This window comes from Ursus americanus, chromosome 10 (assembly GCF_024610735.1).
Source record: "Ursus americanus isolate L20-20 chromosome 10, mUrsAme1.1.p, whole genome shotgun sequence".
NCBI classification, from domain to species: domain Eukaryota; kingdom Metazoa; phylum Chordata; class Mammalia; order Carnivora; family Ursidae; genus Ursus; species Ursus americanus.
The window spans coordinates 10,771,811-10,788,943 of record NC_142136.1 but is presented as its reverse complement, the minus strand read 5'-3'; the positions used below and the strand labels follow the sequence as shown (position 1 = coordinate 10,788,943).

The 17,133-nt window shown below is 36.9% G+C and overlaps 1 protein-coding gene across 5 annotated transcripts in view; it reads left to right on the top strand.

Moving 5' to 3' along the window:
- The window catches only part of PCCA (propionyl-CoA carboxylase subunit alpha), a 392,273-nt gene that overhangs the window by 283,416 nt on the left and 91,724 nt on the right, over window positions 1-17,133 (top strand). For all 5 annotated transcript variants that reach the window (XM_045811095.2, XM_087865002.1, XM_045811094.2 and 2 more), the window contains one exon: window positions 13,381-13,479. In XM_045811095.2, coding sequence (XP_045667051.1) covers window positions 13,381-13,479 — 99 coding nt within the window. The remainder of the gene's footprint in view (window positions 1-13,380; window positions 13,480-17,133) is intronic.

The window sequence follows — 17,133 nt, the reverse complement described above, 5'->3', positions numbered from 1 at the left end:
AGTTTTCTTCTCCTTTCAGTTTGGGAGCACAGTTTTAGAAATAATAGAATGGTCCTACTTTGTTCTCAGTCAACAGAATGAAAAGGATTTATCTAACAATTTGAATAGATAATTTTATTTGTGTGGACATGAAAGTGAAACCTAGAAATGGGACAGAATTTTAAGTGGCATTTTTAATTGTTTTGAAATTCTTTGTTTCTTTCTGTAAATGAGCTATGTTAAGTGTGTGTGTGTGTGTGTGTGTGTGTGTGTGTGTGTGTGTGTTGGGGTGGGGGATGGGGTGTTCATCTCTGATATACTAGATCCCGTGTAAATTTTGTATCCTAAAAGGGCTTATAATATATATTATATATATATTTGGAATAACTTTAATCTGCTACTCTAAGCACATGAGGATTTTTAAATACAAGTATTATCAACACTTTACAGTTTAAAAAAACTTTTTTTATTTAAATTCAATTTAGTTAACATAGAGTATATTATTAGTTTCAGGGGTAGAATTTAATGATTCATCAGTTGCATATAACACCCAGTGCTCATTACATCAAGTGCCCTCCTTAATGCCCATCACCTAATTACTCCATCCCCCCACCCACCTCCCCTCCAGCACCCCTCAGTTTGTTCTCTATAGTTAAGAATCTCTAGTGGTTTGCCTCCCTGTTTTTATCTTATTTTATTTTTCCTTCCCTTCCCCTATATCCATCTTGTTTTATTTCTTAAATTCCACATATGAGTGAAATCATATGGTATTTGCCTTTCTCTGACTGATTTCACTTTGCATAATTATCTCTAGTTCCATCCATGTCATTGCAAATAAAAATACTTTTATTTAAAAGTTACTTTATTAATCTTACAAAAAGCTGTCCTGGAGAGTTTTGAATTACAACTATATTGTCAGTGGTCAACAATCTAAGATAAAAGCAACTTATCTGAATAACATACATTAAGACTGTAAGAAAGCAAGTCGTTTTGGTTTTGTCTGCTTTACGTTGTGATATTTAACTTAAAAACTTAGCTTTGGTAGCTTTCCAGCTACCAAATAAATAAACAAATGTATAAATAAAAGTTAGGTTTTGGGTTTTTTTTAAGATTTTATATATTTATTTGAGAGAGAGAGTGTAAGAGCAGGGTGAGAGACAGAGGGAGAAGCAGACTCCCCACTGAGCAGGGAGGCTCAATGCCGGCTCCATCCTGGGACTCCGGGATCATGACCTGAACCACAGGCAGCTGCTTAACCAACTGAGCCACCCAGGCTCAGCTTTCTATCTCAAATGAATTAGGTTTTCTATCTCAATGAATTCGTAGATCAAATAAAGGAGGTAGGATTAGGAAATGGCACATCTCGGTTGCAGTGTATGGGAATGTAGGAGGAAGGAGGACTTAGAACGTTACTGTGAAAGTAGTGTAGCCCACTTAGGTCTAGTGTGAGTGAACCAGCAGCTAAGGTCCTGGGATTTCATTGTGGGGGGCATCTGTGTTAGCGAAATACACAAGAAAAGCAAAAGAGATACTAGTAGAAATCAGACAAAATTAAAAGGATAAAAATGGAGAAGGTATTAATGGAAGAACAAGCAAAAGTAGGCTTGTTGAAAAATAGATCCAGAATAATCATTATTGTGGGGGCACGACATAGTAACACTATATTGAACTTCCACGTACAGCCAGCATTTGCTGAGGGCTTATTACGTACCTGGTACTGTTCTCAGTGCTTGACTTTGTTCCTCGTAACCACTCTGTGAGCACAGATTTAATGTGTGAGGACACGGGGACATGAACAGTTAGGCAGCTTGTAAACCTGAGGTTCAACTACAGGCAGGCAGACTGTTGACAAAACTACAGAGAAAATGCAAGATTCCACCATGATTTAGTAGATTTGGTAGGAGAAGTAAAGGCAGGTTTGCTTGCTCCTTATGTTAAACGCGTCTACCTACAGTTATTCATTAAGCTGTGATATAATTTACAGTATTATCTGCAGAGAATGACCTTATCACACTGATCCAAAAGAAACTACTACTATAATTAAAGTGTGGGCAAAATAATGTAAGATTTTTTTAAAAAAACCATACAACTGAAATTATGGTTGTTACTGATCAATTAATGAGGCGATAATTAAAGAGAAACTAGTCAACCTGGCTGATTGTAAACCAGTACCTAAATTTGTTTTTGTAATTCACGTCCTTTGAGATACATTTAATTACATTTATAACACATGCATATTTAATATAATCTTTTGTGACAGATTAACAGATCTTCACCATCATTGTGTCTAATCCCTTTTAATGTTTTTGTCATTGTTACATATCTGTTTGGGAGAGAAATAAAAGACTGTTTCCAAGGTGATAGTGGTAAAGAAGAAACTTATGAAAAATGGTTGTCTCCTTTTGTTTTCAGAAAACGAGCATCTCATTTCTCCCTGGAAGGGCAGTAGAGATATCATGACTATATTTTGAAATAAGAAAATATTTTAGTAAATAGAGGAGCAGGATAAAGAAAACCTACCCTTTCTGTGTCATTTTAAGATCTATATTAAGGTGGTCCTGTAGTTTATATGTTAGAATGTTAGGAATCATTATTATAATTGAATAAAAATGTTTGAGTTATTTTTGTTGTGTTTTACCGAGATACTAACGTCAAACCAAGTAACTTAGGAAAGTTATTAGTTCTAAATTTTAGGAAAGTTATGTGTTTCACATATCCAGTGGCAGTGTATGTAGAAGCCAGTGAACTATAATGATGGTAGATGGTGGTAGTATCCCCATGTATTTAACTGTATGGTCTACAGATTCCTTTGTTGTTAGGGAGTATTGGATATACCTATCGATGTTATACACAATTGAATAATCATATTTTTGTCAGCAGTAACTAAGAGATAAGAACCAAAAAGAATCAATAAGCATCTTTATCTCCAGAATAGTCTTCTTTCAGGGTACAAATAAGTAATGAGTGTCTGCTACAGACAAGCATGGTACCTTAGTATTTAGATTACCTGTGTTACTTTTGCTTTTGACATATGGATTTCAGTGAAATACTCTGAGAATTGCATGATAATTGCTTCTGTTGCTTCCATAATTTATATGGTTCTTTAATTTCGTTATATGTGTAATAGGAGGAGGAGAGGGTTAGGTTGGAGTATGTTTTTGTAGGATCCTTTCCAGCCTAATAGTCAAATCAGAAAACTGCAGGTCTTTTTCCACATTTTGTGCAGACTGATAATTTTTAAGATATGCTATGCAAGTCTAATGGGCAGGCTAGTTATTCCTTTCTGGAAATTAGTTATAGCTTGATCAACAAATCTTTTTTACCCTTATATTGTTTTCAGAAATAGAAGCGAAATATATGATCAAAGTCTTTTTTAAGTAGTGGAATGAGCACCTTGATTTTTATCTTAGATCTAATTCTGCACAATGCTAATCTTAACATTTGATGACAAAAAAGAATTTGTGAATAACAAAAAAGAATTGTATGGTGAATCAGAAACACTTTTTTACAGACTGTATCTTCCCAAATTTTTATTATTTTTGGAAAAGCTTTTTGGCAAATACTTTGTTTTGTAAGTTTTACATTCCTACTGTTGAAAAAACTTATTTAGCAGGTGCTTACTGCAATAGAAGTTATAATATTTTAACTGTGTCATGAGGTACCTCTGAGGAAGTGCTTTTTTTGTTTTTTAATGGTAAAGGATGTAAGTAATCTCTCTCAAATGTCAAATTAATTTTGGGTGTGTACTTTCTTTTTCCCTTATGATTACGTAGATAGGAAAATTGAATGTTCCAAACAACTCACGGAAAATATTCCACATCAACATTATTTGTACCACAAATGCAGTTAAATGCTTTTAATGGAGTCCAAAGTTACTAGTAGATTGTTAAATATGAGAAAATGCTTTCTTGAAATAGGAAAGAAATCATGTTTTTGAAGTGTTGTTTTAAACATCATAAACATTCTTATGAACAACTTAACTGAAGTCATCCTCTTTAGGTTGGGGAAACTTTGCAGAAAGTAGTGCGTGTTAAGATGGATTGCATGAATTCTATTCACCATAGCCTTGCTCTGTTTAATTTGAACTTAAAATGTCAATACTTTAAATAGAATGTAATCTTTAAATGATTATAGAATGCTGAGACATTGGATGTTCTCACACTGAAGATTGCGGTATTACACATCTTTTTTGGAGTTTGTACTTTCCAAAGGCAGGCAGGACCTTTATTTGGTCATTCTCACACTCATTTTTCCCCTTTTACCTCTCATTTTCTGAATCATCAGGTTTGTTTAGCAAAAACTATGCTGTCTATAGTGAGGAGAGCCAAGTGGAGTTCCAGAAAAGTAGACGTGGAAGATTAGTCTATTGTGGTAGTCCAGATGAGAGGAAGTAGCAGGTGCAGGTGGGGTGCTTATGGTAAAGGTGGAGGGAAGTGGGGCTCCCCAGTAATCCATGCTCTTCCACACAATCTTTCCACTTCCTCTCCACCCTTTCCACTATGGCCTCTGTGTCTCTTGCTTTGTCATCAACAAACTGCCTTGTATTCTCAGACATTTTCTCTGAATGTTCTGCCACTTACTGGCCTTCACAGAAACCTGGTGGTAGTTTTCCTCCCATAACACATGCACCTTTGAGATGGGAAGTGAGCCTGTTGTTTCCTCTAGTGCCATTCTAGACCATGTTCCCCTCCCTCTTGGAAAACCCTTGTTCTTTGAAGTTCACATCGCCTGAGTTGATGATGGCAATCTCCAGTTGGAATCCTTTAGTGCTTCTCATCGCTCCGCCTCTCCCATGTGCCGTGCTCACCTTTGTTTTCTGTGCCCTGCACGCTGGTTTCATATGAGTTAAGCTCTTTCTCGCCTCTGGGATTTTTTTTTTCTTTTTTTTTTTTTAACACGAGATTGCCTCTGGGATATTCCCTCTGGATATTCCCACCTACCCATCACTACCAACTGATTTCTACTCACTCTTCAGGTCTTAGCTTAAATATCACCTCTTCCCAAGAGGTCTTCCTTCCTGCTGAGAACAAAGAGTAATGAGAATTAAGAAGAGAGTATACAATTGCTAGAAAAGATTTGTAACCTTTCAGAGTACAGTTTTAGCAGCCAGATTGTAGAAGGTTATGGGAAAAGTTACATGGTAGGAAAATAGGCATAGAACACTTGTTCTAGAGCCTGTCAGAGAAAAGAAGGAAAGAAGCAGTTTGGTGGTTGGAGGGCATAGTGGGTCAGGTGCCCATCTGTGAAAATATGGGGGTTCTGTACGTGCATGAGGCAGAGGGGAAATGGCCGGTGTGTAAGATATCAGTAAAGGAGAGAAGGTTCACTGATGCCCAAAAGTAAAAGGACTTATGTCTCGTGGCTTCAATTTTGGTAAAGAAAAGAGGACGTGCTCTGCCAAGAGTGTGGGTCAGGATCAATATGATGATTAATATAAATTTGGTGCACTTGAGTCCTAGGTCTATTTAAACTAAAGGCATGAAATCTTTATGTCTTGTTTAGTGTTTCTAAACAGAGATGTTGTGTCTTTGGGTTGTTTTTTAAATAGAGTTTTAAAATAATGTAAAATATTCTAGTGTTTTCATAGTGCTTAGAACATTTCCACAATATTGTCTGCCTTGAAAGGTATGAAATTTTATTTATGTCATTTGTCATTTTACTCTTGGTCTATTTTTTCTTTAATCCCCACACTGAATTTGACTTAATTTGTTAGCTTTTATTGCTTGTCAAAGGAAAGATCTTAAAAATTTCCTACCCAAACAGAGGTGCTTGAGCAAACCAAAATCCCTTTCTAATATTGGAATTTGCCATGTCAGGAATTAACTGTCTAAGTGGATCTTGAATAAAAGGGCTTTGGAACCATAAAACCATAGAATTTTAGCCTAGAAGAGATCTTTAGCATTGCTCATTCAAGGCCCTTATTTTTAGATAAGGAAGAGTTGATACAGAGCAGTTGTCCAAAATACATTGTAAAATTGGGTAGTGGAGATGAAATCAATAAATCTATGACCAGAGAAATTGAAATGAGTATTGGTGTGTTAACCAAAACGAAGTTTTAGAAGGGAAGCTATAATGTATTGTGTGCCTGTTGTGAAAGGTATAAAGTAATTATTGACTTCATGCTACCATGAGAGAGGAAAATAGGCCCTTACACTTCTCCTCACTTTTAAAGTTTTGAATATATAACATACATATACAGAATAAAATTTAAAAAGTGAATAGATTTGCAGTAAAAGGCAAGCCCTCCTTCTATCCCTGTCCCTCAGCCCCTCTGCTCCTCTTACATATTTATCTAGAGGTATTCTATACATTTAAAAAACACAGGGTTTTTTTTTCCCCCTTAACAAATGATAACATACTGTATATGCTCTTCTGTAACTTCTTGGGTATGGTTTCATATTGGTATATATAGAGATGCCTCCTTTTTATTTTATTTATTTATTTATTTATTTTTAAAGATTTTATTTATTTATTTGACAGAGAGGCAGCCAGCGAGAGAGGGAACACAAGCAGGGGGAGTGGGAGAGGAAGAAGCAGGCTCCCAGTGGACGAGCCCGATGTGGGACTCGATCCCGGAACGCCGGGATCACGCCCTGAGCCGAAGGCAGACGCTTAACGACTGCGCTACCCAGGCGCCCCGAGATGCCTCCTTTTTAAATAAGGGGTGCTAAGTTCTCTTATATGCTACAAGATATGTTTATACAATATACTTTAAGGACATCTTGGCTGGGTATAAAATTGGGGGGCAACATTTTCCTTTTTAGTACTTAGATCACATTGCTCTATGGTCTTATGTATCAGTTTTGCCCTTGAGAAATTAGGCTGACCTGAGGTTTTTCCTTGCTTTTGCCTGATTTCTTATCTTTGCCAAAATATTCACATAAAACCGTCTTTATTCTTAAAGTTCCATAAACAACATCATTCTACAAATTCAAGGTTTTATTTTGAGAAGTTTTACCCTATCATATCTTTGAAGGTACATTTATTTTTTCTTTATAAGCCTTTTTGAAAAAGTCGTTTGTATATTCTTTGGATCCACTTCTCCCTCCTCCATATCTGTTGTCTTCTCTATAAATTTTTATATTGCTAGTCTTTTCTGTTTTGTTTTATATGATTTTTCCATGTCCTTTTCTTTCTTTGTAGTCTCATTGATTCTATTTTTGGTTGCTTCTTAAGATGGCTTTTATCTTTATAAAGTTATGTTTCTCTTCATTTTTTTTCTGAGTTCTACCAGCTTGATTTTCATTTCCTTCTGTTGTTGTATGATCTCTTCTTTGAACCTTTGTTTTTCTTCTTTGAGCTCATTTTTTAGAAGAGGAGTCATGTTTCCTATGGTTGTCTTTGAGACTTTGCAGAATTATTTATCTGAACTCTTCCTGTGTTTCTTCAAGTAGTTCTTCTTGTGTTATAATACTCTTAATTTACCTTTTTCTCTTGATAAAAATGTGTTTTGCAAATTGTATGCGAAGATCCAGTATCGGTTATTTTCTGATCATTATGTGCAGTAGGGTGCTTGGTTGTGTATAAGCATGGGCAGCCCGTAGCTTTTCCTCATTAGGCCTTTTGCTCTAATACCCTCTCATCAAATCTGACAGTTCCATTGTCCTAGATTTCACTTTCTATTAGTTTTTGGCATGGAAAAGATAGGGTGGTTCTTTATGTCGGGTTCTTAGTGCTGTAATAGTGAACTGCCACCTCCACTCCGCATCTACTGCTTCAGCCCCTCTTGGCTGAAGAATTATGTGTAAACAATATATATGGCAGAGTAACATGAATTCTTCAGTTCAGTCTGCTCCTATCTTTCTATGGGATTAAAATGTTCAAATTCCCTGCCGCTCCTACTGGCCTATACTTACATCTAGATTTTACTCATCTCACGAAAGCATCAATAGAATCATTGCATCTGCTGTCCTGAATTATGTTTCTTGGTGAAATCTGTTTACAGCTTGAGGCCTGAGAAGGTAGGTGATGGTTTTCAGCATGTTCTTTTCCCTCTTTTAAAATTTGCTGATATGCTTCATAGTTTATGATTAGGAGCTCTGATAACTTCCTTGCTTCAGTTATATAGTGACGTTGCAAAATTATGCTCATTACTTCCCAGGTGTATGAGGAAATATAGTTTCTGTATGTCTGTCACATAGTCTTCCTCACAAGCCTTTAGTAAGGGGTGAGGGGGAGGAAGCACTTTGGTTTTTTGTTTTTCTTTTTCTAAGAATTTTTAAAAAAGATTTTGTTTATTTATTTGGCAGAGCGAGAGTGCATAAGCAGGGGGAATAGTAGAGGGAGAGGGAGAAGCAGGCTCCCCTCTGAGCAGGGAGCCCAATGCAGGACTTGATCCCAGGACCCTGGGATCATGACCTGAGCCGAAGGCAGATGCTTAACCATCCTAGCCACCCAGGCGCCCCAACACTTTGGTTTAAGCAGTGTCTTTCAGATACCATGGTGTTTCGGGTTTCTTTCCCTCAGTCCAGCTACCACAGTGGTGTGGAGTTTGGATGCAGGTAAAAGGGGCCTTTAGGTATGTGGTTGAACTCACCTTGTAACTATAGAGGTGGGGAAGAGAACTCAGACCCACAGTGTCTTTACAAGGCTCTAATGTAAGGACCTGGACCCATAACTGTCAGGTGAAGATTCATCCTCTTTGTTACAGAAGAGGCCTCTGCTACCCATAGTCCTGGTTGCTGTTTGCCTGTAGTCATGGAGTCCCCTGTACTGTGTTGTCTTTATCCTGACCTAGACTTTGTCCTCTCATTAAGATAGGTAAAAACTTCTGGATTCCTAACATGATGTGCTTGGGTCATCTATCCACTTCTTCCTCCATCAGTGCTGTGCTTTTGGTCATACACATTTAGGAATGCCATGACACGAAGCCTACAGCCTCTCCTAGACTATGTTCCAGAAGTAGACCTCCAGCATAGATATTTTTAGGGTACCCGATACCTGTCAGAATGATTTCACACATCTCTCTCCATTTCTATCCCGCTACCTGTTTTCCCAAGGATCCACACAAAAGGAAATGGGGAGATCTCTGATCTCTGATTTCTGATATCTTCATCTTCCCTCTCTGTCTTTCCTACATGTAATCGACAGGACTTGAAAAGGACTTTTCCCCCCATGTTTCTGTCTAGATGGAACTTTCCTTCTGTCTTTCTTCCCAAATTAACGTTCATATCCACTCATCCAATAGCAGAGGATGCAGGGAGAGAAATTAATTTATCAGTAAGGGAACATAAAGGTAGTTCAAAAATACAGTTTTCAGTTTTTGAAGAGGTAGACTTTGCTCCCTCTATTTTTATTTTTAAAATAATTTTATTAAGGATTTTTTTTTTTTATTTGAGAGAAAGCAAGCAAGGGGGAGGAGCAGAGGGAGAGGGAGAGATAAAATCTCAAGCAGACTCCCCGCTGAGTGCAGAGCCCAACATGGGGCTTGATCTCAAGACCCTGAGATCATGACCTGAGCCAAAATCAAGTTGGACGCTTAACTGACTGAGCCATCCACGCACCCCTGTTTTTGTTATTAAAAGTCAGATTTATTGAGGTATAATTAATAAAAAAAATTACTCTTTAAATGTATGGTTTGATTGAATTTTGACAAATCTGTATAATCATATAATCACCACCAAAATCAAGATTTAGAACATTTCCATCACCTCATAGAGTTCCCTCAAGCCCTTTCCTAGTCAAGCTTATCCTTATACCCGTAGCCCCTAGCAACTGCTGACCTGATTTCTGCCTTTTCCAGAATGTTCTATCGATGGAATCATACTCACGTTCTATATACCCTTTTGTGTCAGCCTTCTTTCACTTAGCATAAAGCTTTTGAGCTGGTTATTGCTCATTTCTGTTGTGTGGATATATACCATATTTGTCCATTATTATTGGTTCATTGGATTTTTTGGGTTTTTCCAGTTTGAGGTTAATGTAAACTTTCTGTGTATGTATTCTGCTATCATAAACAAGCTTCTGTGAACATTCGTGAACACTCTCTGTACATAACTCTTCACTTCTCTGGGGTTTTCTAAAGCAGATCTACTAGTCTCCATTCCATACCTGCAATGTGTAAAGGCTCCACATGTTTGCCAGCTCTTAGTATTATCACTTCTTTTCATTTGAGCCTTTCTAGTGGGTGGGTAGTTATATTTTGTTATAATTTTGTTTTTTCCTAATGACCACTCAGTGATGTGCTTGTTATCCATCTCTCTTCCTTGATGAAGTATCTGGTCAAATCTTTTGCCCATTTTTAAAGAAATTCAGTTGGTTTTCTTATTGACTTATAGAAGACAATTCTTTGTAGATTTTGGATTCAAGTCCTTTATCAGATATGTGTTTTGCAAATATTTTCTCCCAACATGTGGCTCATTTTTCCTTTTCTTAACAGTGTCTTTCAAACAGAAATTTATAATTTTGGTGAAGTCTAATTCATCTATTTTTTCTTATAAGATTTGTACTTATGTCCTGAGGAATCTTTGCCTGGACCAAGGTTGTAAAGGTTTTCTCTTATGTTTTCTTCTAGGAGTTTTTTAGTTTTAGGCTTTACATTTAGTTTTCATTGTTTTGAGTTTTTTTTTTTTTTTTTTTAAATGTTGTGAGATAGAGGTCAGGATTTATTTGTTTGAATACGGATGTTTAATTGTTTTAGTACTATTCACAAACTGTGCTTTCCCCATTTAATGTCTTGGCACTTTTTTTGAAAATCCATGGGTCTCTGAACTCTCATTTTGTTCTATTAATGACTATGTCTATTCTTACACCAGTATCTTGATTCATGTAGCTTAATGGGAAGTCTTAAAGTCAAGTGACATGAGTTCTCCAAATTTGTTAAGTTTTCAAAATTATCTTTATTGTTCTATATGCTTTGTTTTACTATATATTTTAGAGTCTGCTACCAAAAAAAAAAAAAAAGACTCCTGGGATATTGCTCAGAATTACATTGAATATATAGATCAGTTTGGGAGAGACCTTATATCTTAATAATACTAAAACTCTCCTAATTCATGAACATGATGTGTGTGTGTGTGTGTGTGTGTGTGTGTGTGTGTGTGTATTATACATTTTAGATCTTTAATTTCTCATGAAATACTGCTTCTGATTTTTGAAAAAGTAAAACCACCCCTCTGTTTTCATTTGTTACTTATTTTTTAACAACTTTATTGAGATATAATTCACATACCCATACAGTTTATTCATTTAAATTGTACAGTTCAGTGGCTTGTAGTATATTCCCAGAGCTGTGCAACCGTCACCACAGTCACTTTTAGAACATTTTCATTGTGCCAAATAAGAAAACCCATACGCCATAGCTGTCACCCCTCAATCCTTCCATCCATCCCCACACCCCCAGCCCAAGGCAGCCACTAATCTGTATGGATATTTCTCTTCTGAACGTTTTATTATAAATGGAAGTATGTAGTTGGCATGTTTTCAGGCTTCATCCATGTAAGTAACATGTATCAGCATTTCATTCCTTTTTATTACCAAATGATATTCTCTTATATGGGATGTCGCATTTTGTTTCAACATTCATGAAGATAGTTTTCTTTAGGCTGTGGTAAATTGGTTTCTCCTCTACAGGATTTGAGTAAATTCGGTTCTTTTCTCAGTTCCCCCTCATAAGCCCTAAAGATGATGATAAAAGTTTCATTCTGTTACCCCTGCTGATTTAAAATTAGTATCAAATACAAATTTTAAATGCTTATCATTAAAAATATTTCCTTACAGCCTTTAACTTTCTTATTAATAAAACTTTTATAATTGAACATTGACCTTTTTTAACCTTTTAAATTTAGAAGCCATGTCAAAGCAAATATTTTTCTCAGTTTTAAAAGGTATTTTTAGCACTTAATATTTGTAGCATTCTATCTATTGGGAGCTTCTTTTGGAAATCTTTTATTACATAAGGTGATATTTAATTTGCTAAATAATTTTAAAATGTGTTATTGCTGCTTCACAGATCTTTATCATCTAGTGTTTTAATAGTAAATAATTTACGAGATAGTATGATTATCTCACCTTATTGTTAAAACTCATTAAGGATTGGGGACAGGAGAAGGGAGAAAATATTTAGGACCTACCATGACAGGAATATTGGTAGATACTTTTATATGCTAACTTCTTTAATCTTACAGCTCCCTTTTGGGTAGATATTTTTGGTAGATTTTAGTTTGGCAACTAAGGTTTAGAAGGTTAAATGCTCCAGTTTAGTGAGCAGCTCTGACTGAGTAGAACAGCAGTGTCAGGTGAGACCCAAGCCATTGTTCCTTCCTCCTACTTATTGAACTGTGCTCTATGGACACAGAGGCCACTGAACCAGGAAACACAAGCGAGCGTATCATGTACGTCCCACTGATATTTTGTTACATAGCCAGTAGCATATCTTAGCTTCTAGACTGTATGACCACACCATTGTGGAAATATATATACGTGAAGTCTGTATAGATGTATATGGACATACTTAATCTTCTAAATGGTAACATCTGTATGTCTTTTATTTTAGTAAGTATTGTATTAGAGAATTAAGAGAGAGTAAAGGAGTTGTTAGGGATCAAGTGTTTTGACTTTGCTACCGGTTTATTTTGAACCTTGAACAAACTCAAATATCCCTTTGTTAGGTTGTTTACTGTAGAGTTAAAATAATACTGTTATTTTTTCCTTAGTTCTCCTATAGAAGAGTTGGGGAAACAGTGAGTGAAAAGGAAGCAAGCGCTAACAATACTCTTTATTTTAATTTAGCTTTGCTTGTTTTCTTTCAGTTACTTTTACATTATTTACTTGGAAATTAGAATTTTTCTCTTACAAGTATCTGTTTTAAAAGATTATGGGTTTTTTTTTTTGCATCTTCATAAATGATGACTTGATGAAATTAGTCATTTATGATTGACAAAAATGTGACAGAACTTTTGCAAAGTTCAAATGGACTTTTAATATTCGACACCAAAGAATTTTGCCTAATTAAAGCTTCTGTTTAATTAAGATAATAATGCATAATCCTTCATTAAAATGAACACAGAAAAAGTTCTTTCTTGGTCCTTGGAGAGGATATTATATGCAAGCCCTGATGTGTGGGTTGCAAAATGTCACTGAAATTTATATGCATTACTTGTCTAATTGCAGTAAATGTAGCATGTCCAGATAGGTTTAGAGTTAGAAGGCTGTTTGTTACTTGCTGGAAATCACTTGAAACCTCAGTACCCAGAGGCAGCTGTGCCCAGGTCCTTCACCTCTCCCCAGAGATGGCTAAGAAGACTCTTGTTGGACCCTGTCTTTCATGGCGGGAGCAGTAAACATGACAGGTTGTTTGGGAGCCATCTGTTTAAAATGGCTGCTGCTTTGTATGCAGCAATGAACTTGAGATCAGTTTTCTGTCTTTCTTCATGGTAACAGTCTTCTTTGGTGTCACAACAGGTGGAAGTTGATGGGTCGAAACTAAATGTGACCAGCACGTGGAACCTGGCTTCACCGTTATTGTCTGTCAACGTTGATGGCATTCAGAGGACGATACAGGTAAACGTTCTGATGATTTACTTTGAGGGGTCCTGCAAGTCCAGAATCCTAACCAGCACCTGCGTGGTTAATACTGACAGATATAGTAGGGAGAAGCTGTGTTTTATTCATATCCTACATTTATGGTCGAATACATTTTGTCTTACTTTGGAGGATCTTGAGGCAAGTCTTATTCTGAGGAATCAGTATTTTCTTTTTTCCAGGCAATCCAGGAAGGCTAGTGTATTATTACTTACTATACTTTGTTGTAAATGAAGCATCCCGTGCGCTTTTCTAAATATATTAGAGGATGGCAATTTTTGTTGCCATTGTGGGTTTTCAGTTATAAGATACGACTTCGTTACCTTCCTGTTCTGTGTAATTGAGATTAGGTAGCATTAAATCAGAAATGTGAGCTATATTCAGCTTGACTTGCCAGAACACATTGATGCCTTTTAAAAATTGAGTAATCTTAATTTATTAACCTTTATTTTCCCTCCAAAGTAAGATTTCTTACATTGAGGAAATCCAGAGTTGATTGAATGTTCGTTGTCATCAGTGACCTCCATTTTAAAGTAGACAGCTATGAAAAGAGATTCTGCCAAAGTTCCTTCAGCTCACCTCATAGTTGAAGTTCAGTGTTCCAGGGAAAACAAAACAAAACAAAGAACACTGTGTAACATGCAGTAAACACATGCAAATAAAAATCATAACTCCCCCCCATAGTATTAAATGCTCATTCTTTCTGTTGTTGTTGTTTTTTTTACGAAAATATTTTTACGTTGCCTTAACTTGATTTTGCACAGGAAACTGAATTTTGCACAGGAAACTGATTTTTAAAACCTAGAGACATCAAGAGAATCACAGATAAAGACTTCTGTATACCAGATTCACATATAGCTCTATTAGAGACAGAAGTATTCCAGAAACCTCCAGTACATATTTGATGACTAAAGTAATTTCTAAGCCAGGCTCAACGGGTATATTATCTTTATGGTTCTAAGAAATATCGAACTCTCAGGAACGAGCTGTATTTTGACTTTGGTTTTGTAACTTACCCCAGTACATTTTTTTTCTCTCATATTTTCTTTCACATTCTAATAATGAGGTGAAACACTTTGAGACCCTTGGATAATATATCACTGCATAAGTTCACGTTACTTAGATCCATTTATTGTGTCTTCAGAAAACATGGGTTTGTTACACTTGTTTATGTTCAGTCGAATGTGCCCTGCACTGAACGTGCTGTGGCCACGCATGCATTTTCTGGTCAGGGGACACAGTATGACCTCCCAGGAGTGAGCAGAGAGGTGGAAAGTCCTACTACCCAAATTGGTGTATCATGGTACTTTCAGTTTCCTTCTCAGTGACTGCAGATAGGTAACTTAATAGCTCTTTTATACGGAGAGTTTCTAGCTACGTTAACACTGGATGTGTATTTAGAATAATTCCCAGAAATATTTTCCCTGTCATAGGGATACTGTTCAGTAAATTCCTTTTCTTTCTTGTAAGTTCTTTGCTTAAAAAAAGGAGGGGGGCATTAATCTGAATTCAGTGACCCCTCAAGGCAGAGCCCCCCTGACTCTTTAGAGGAAGTTATTGCTTCCAGTTAAGTACTATTTCATTGGAAGGAAATAAACTCAGAGAGGTATAAATGGTGTACTGGATAGAAACCAAACAAACTCATTTACCTTAGAAAACAAAAGGTGAGGAAACTTTCTAAAGAAAGTTTTTCCTTACCAGAATAGATGAATTTTATTCACTTGCTGTGGTCATTAGTTGATTTTTTTAATCTCCAAAATATATGAAATTAATAACATAATGAGAATAAATAATACTCAGTACTTACTGTGTATCAGGTACAGTTCTGAGCACAATGCATAAATATATATACTTGTTTAGATAATATATATGACTATATATATAATATTTCATCTTCACGGCAACTGTATGAAGTAGGTACTGTTATTTGTACTTTCGTAAATGAGACACCTGAGGCTCAGAGAAAGTAAGTGACTTGCTCGTCAAGGTCACATGGCTGATAGCAGGTAGAGCCAGGATTTAGATCCAAGCAGGCTTGCTGTGGGACCTGTGCTGTTAAGTGTCCCGCTCTGCTGAGGCAGTCTAAGCAACTGTTCTGTGATTACAAAGCTAGGAGGAAGCAGAGCAGAAATTTGCACCCTGGCACGGTGACCCCAGAGTGTGTGCTTTTAACTGCTGTGCTGTATAGTACTTTTTGATTTTCTCCATCGGAGTTCTTCAAATAATAATTTATCTTTCATTCGTGCGTTAAACCAATGATGCTCAAACTTTGGTGTGCTTCAGAGTGACCCAGAAGGCTGGTTAAAACTCAGATGGCTGACCCACCCCCAGAGTTTACTCCAGTTTAGTTGGTCTGGGCTAGGTGTGCATTTCTAGTAAGTTCCCAGGTAATGCTGATGCTGCTAGTCCAGGGGAAGTAGTCTGAGAACCACTGCTTTAAACCTTTGCAATCAGAGAATAAGCTGGGTGTGATGAGCAAAAGTGAAGTAAGTAGGAACCAAGTCATTTGAAGCCATAGCGTGGCCTCTGCTTTATCCTTGGCCAGAGGGATCCGTGGACGAGTGTTCACGAAGGAAGAGATGGTGTGGAGAGCATTGGGGTTTAGGAAGAGCTTGGTTCTGGGGCGCCTTGGTAGCTCAGTTGGTTAAGCCTCTGCCTTCGGCTCAGGTTATGATCCCAGGGTGCTGGGATCAGGTCCCATGTTGGGCTCCCTGCTAGGCAGGGAGTCTGCTTCTCCCTCTCCCTCTGCCCCTCCCCACTGCTTGTGCTGGTGTGCGTGCGTGTGCTCGCTTTCTCTCTCTCTCTCTCTTTCTCTCTTTCAGATAAATAAAATCTAAAAAAAAAAAAAAAGAAAAAAAAAAAGGAAGAGCTTGGTTTGAGTTGCATTGTGGAGAGAGGATGGAAGGAAAATGAGATTGGACGCAGAGAGAAAGTCAGGGCATGTTTCAGAAACAGAGGAGGGAAATCATCTTCTCAGAATGTTTTTTGTCAGGACAAGAACATTGTGTGGTGAGGGGATTTAAAAAGACAGGAGAATGAATGGTGGCTTCCCAGTGTTCTTTGTGGATTTCTCTTCCACCTGCCGTAAGCCTGGGCAGATCTTCAGGGTTTATGCCTGGCTCCCTTTTCTTTGTGCTGACCTCCTGGGCTGAGTTGCCCAAGACTTTCAGCTCAATACCTCCAAACAAACAACTGCGAAAATGCTACCGTGTGTTTCAAAGAAGAACTACGTGGTGGATAGGACCACAAGTGTTTTTCAAGTGATTTTACAGTAATAATGGCTGGGCTTTTTCCCCCTGGATTTTTGTGCCTACTTTTGGACTTCTTGTTATTAAATATTTTATATAAACGAATATGTATTAATCTATCCAAAAGCTAAAGAACACAACAGAAACCCAATTACTTACCATCTAGATTAAAAAAGGAAACATTACCAATACTAATGCCTTTCCTCTGTGCTCTTCCTTAATTAAATCCTTTCTCCTGCCCCCTAGAGGTAACTACCATCCCAGTTTTTAAATTGCATTTTTAAATGCATTTTAAATGCATCCCTCCCTTCTTCTTTAGGAATGTTATATATACAGTACAGCTGTAAACAGTATGTTAATGTCTTTGAGCTTACATCATTGGCAC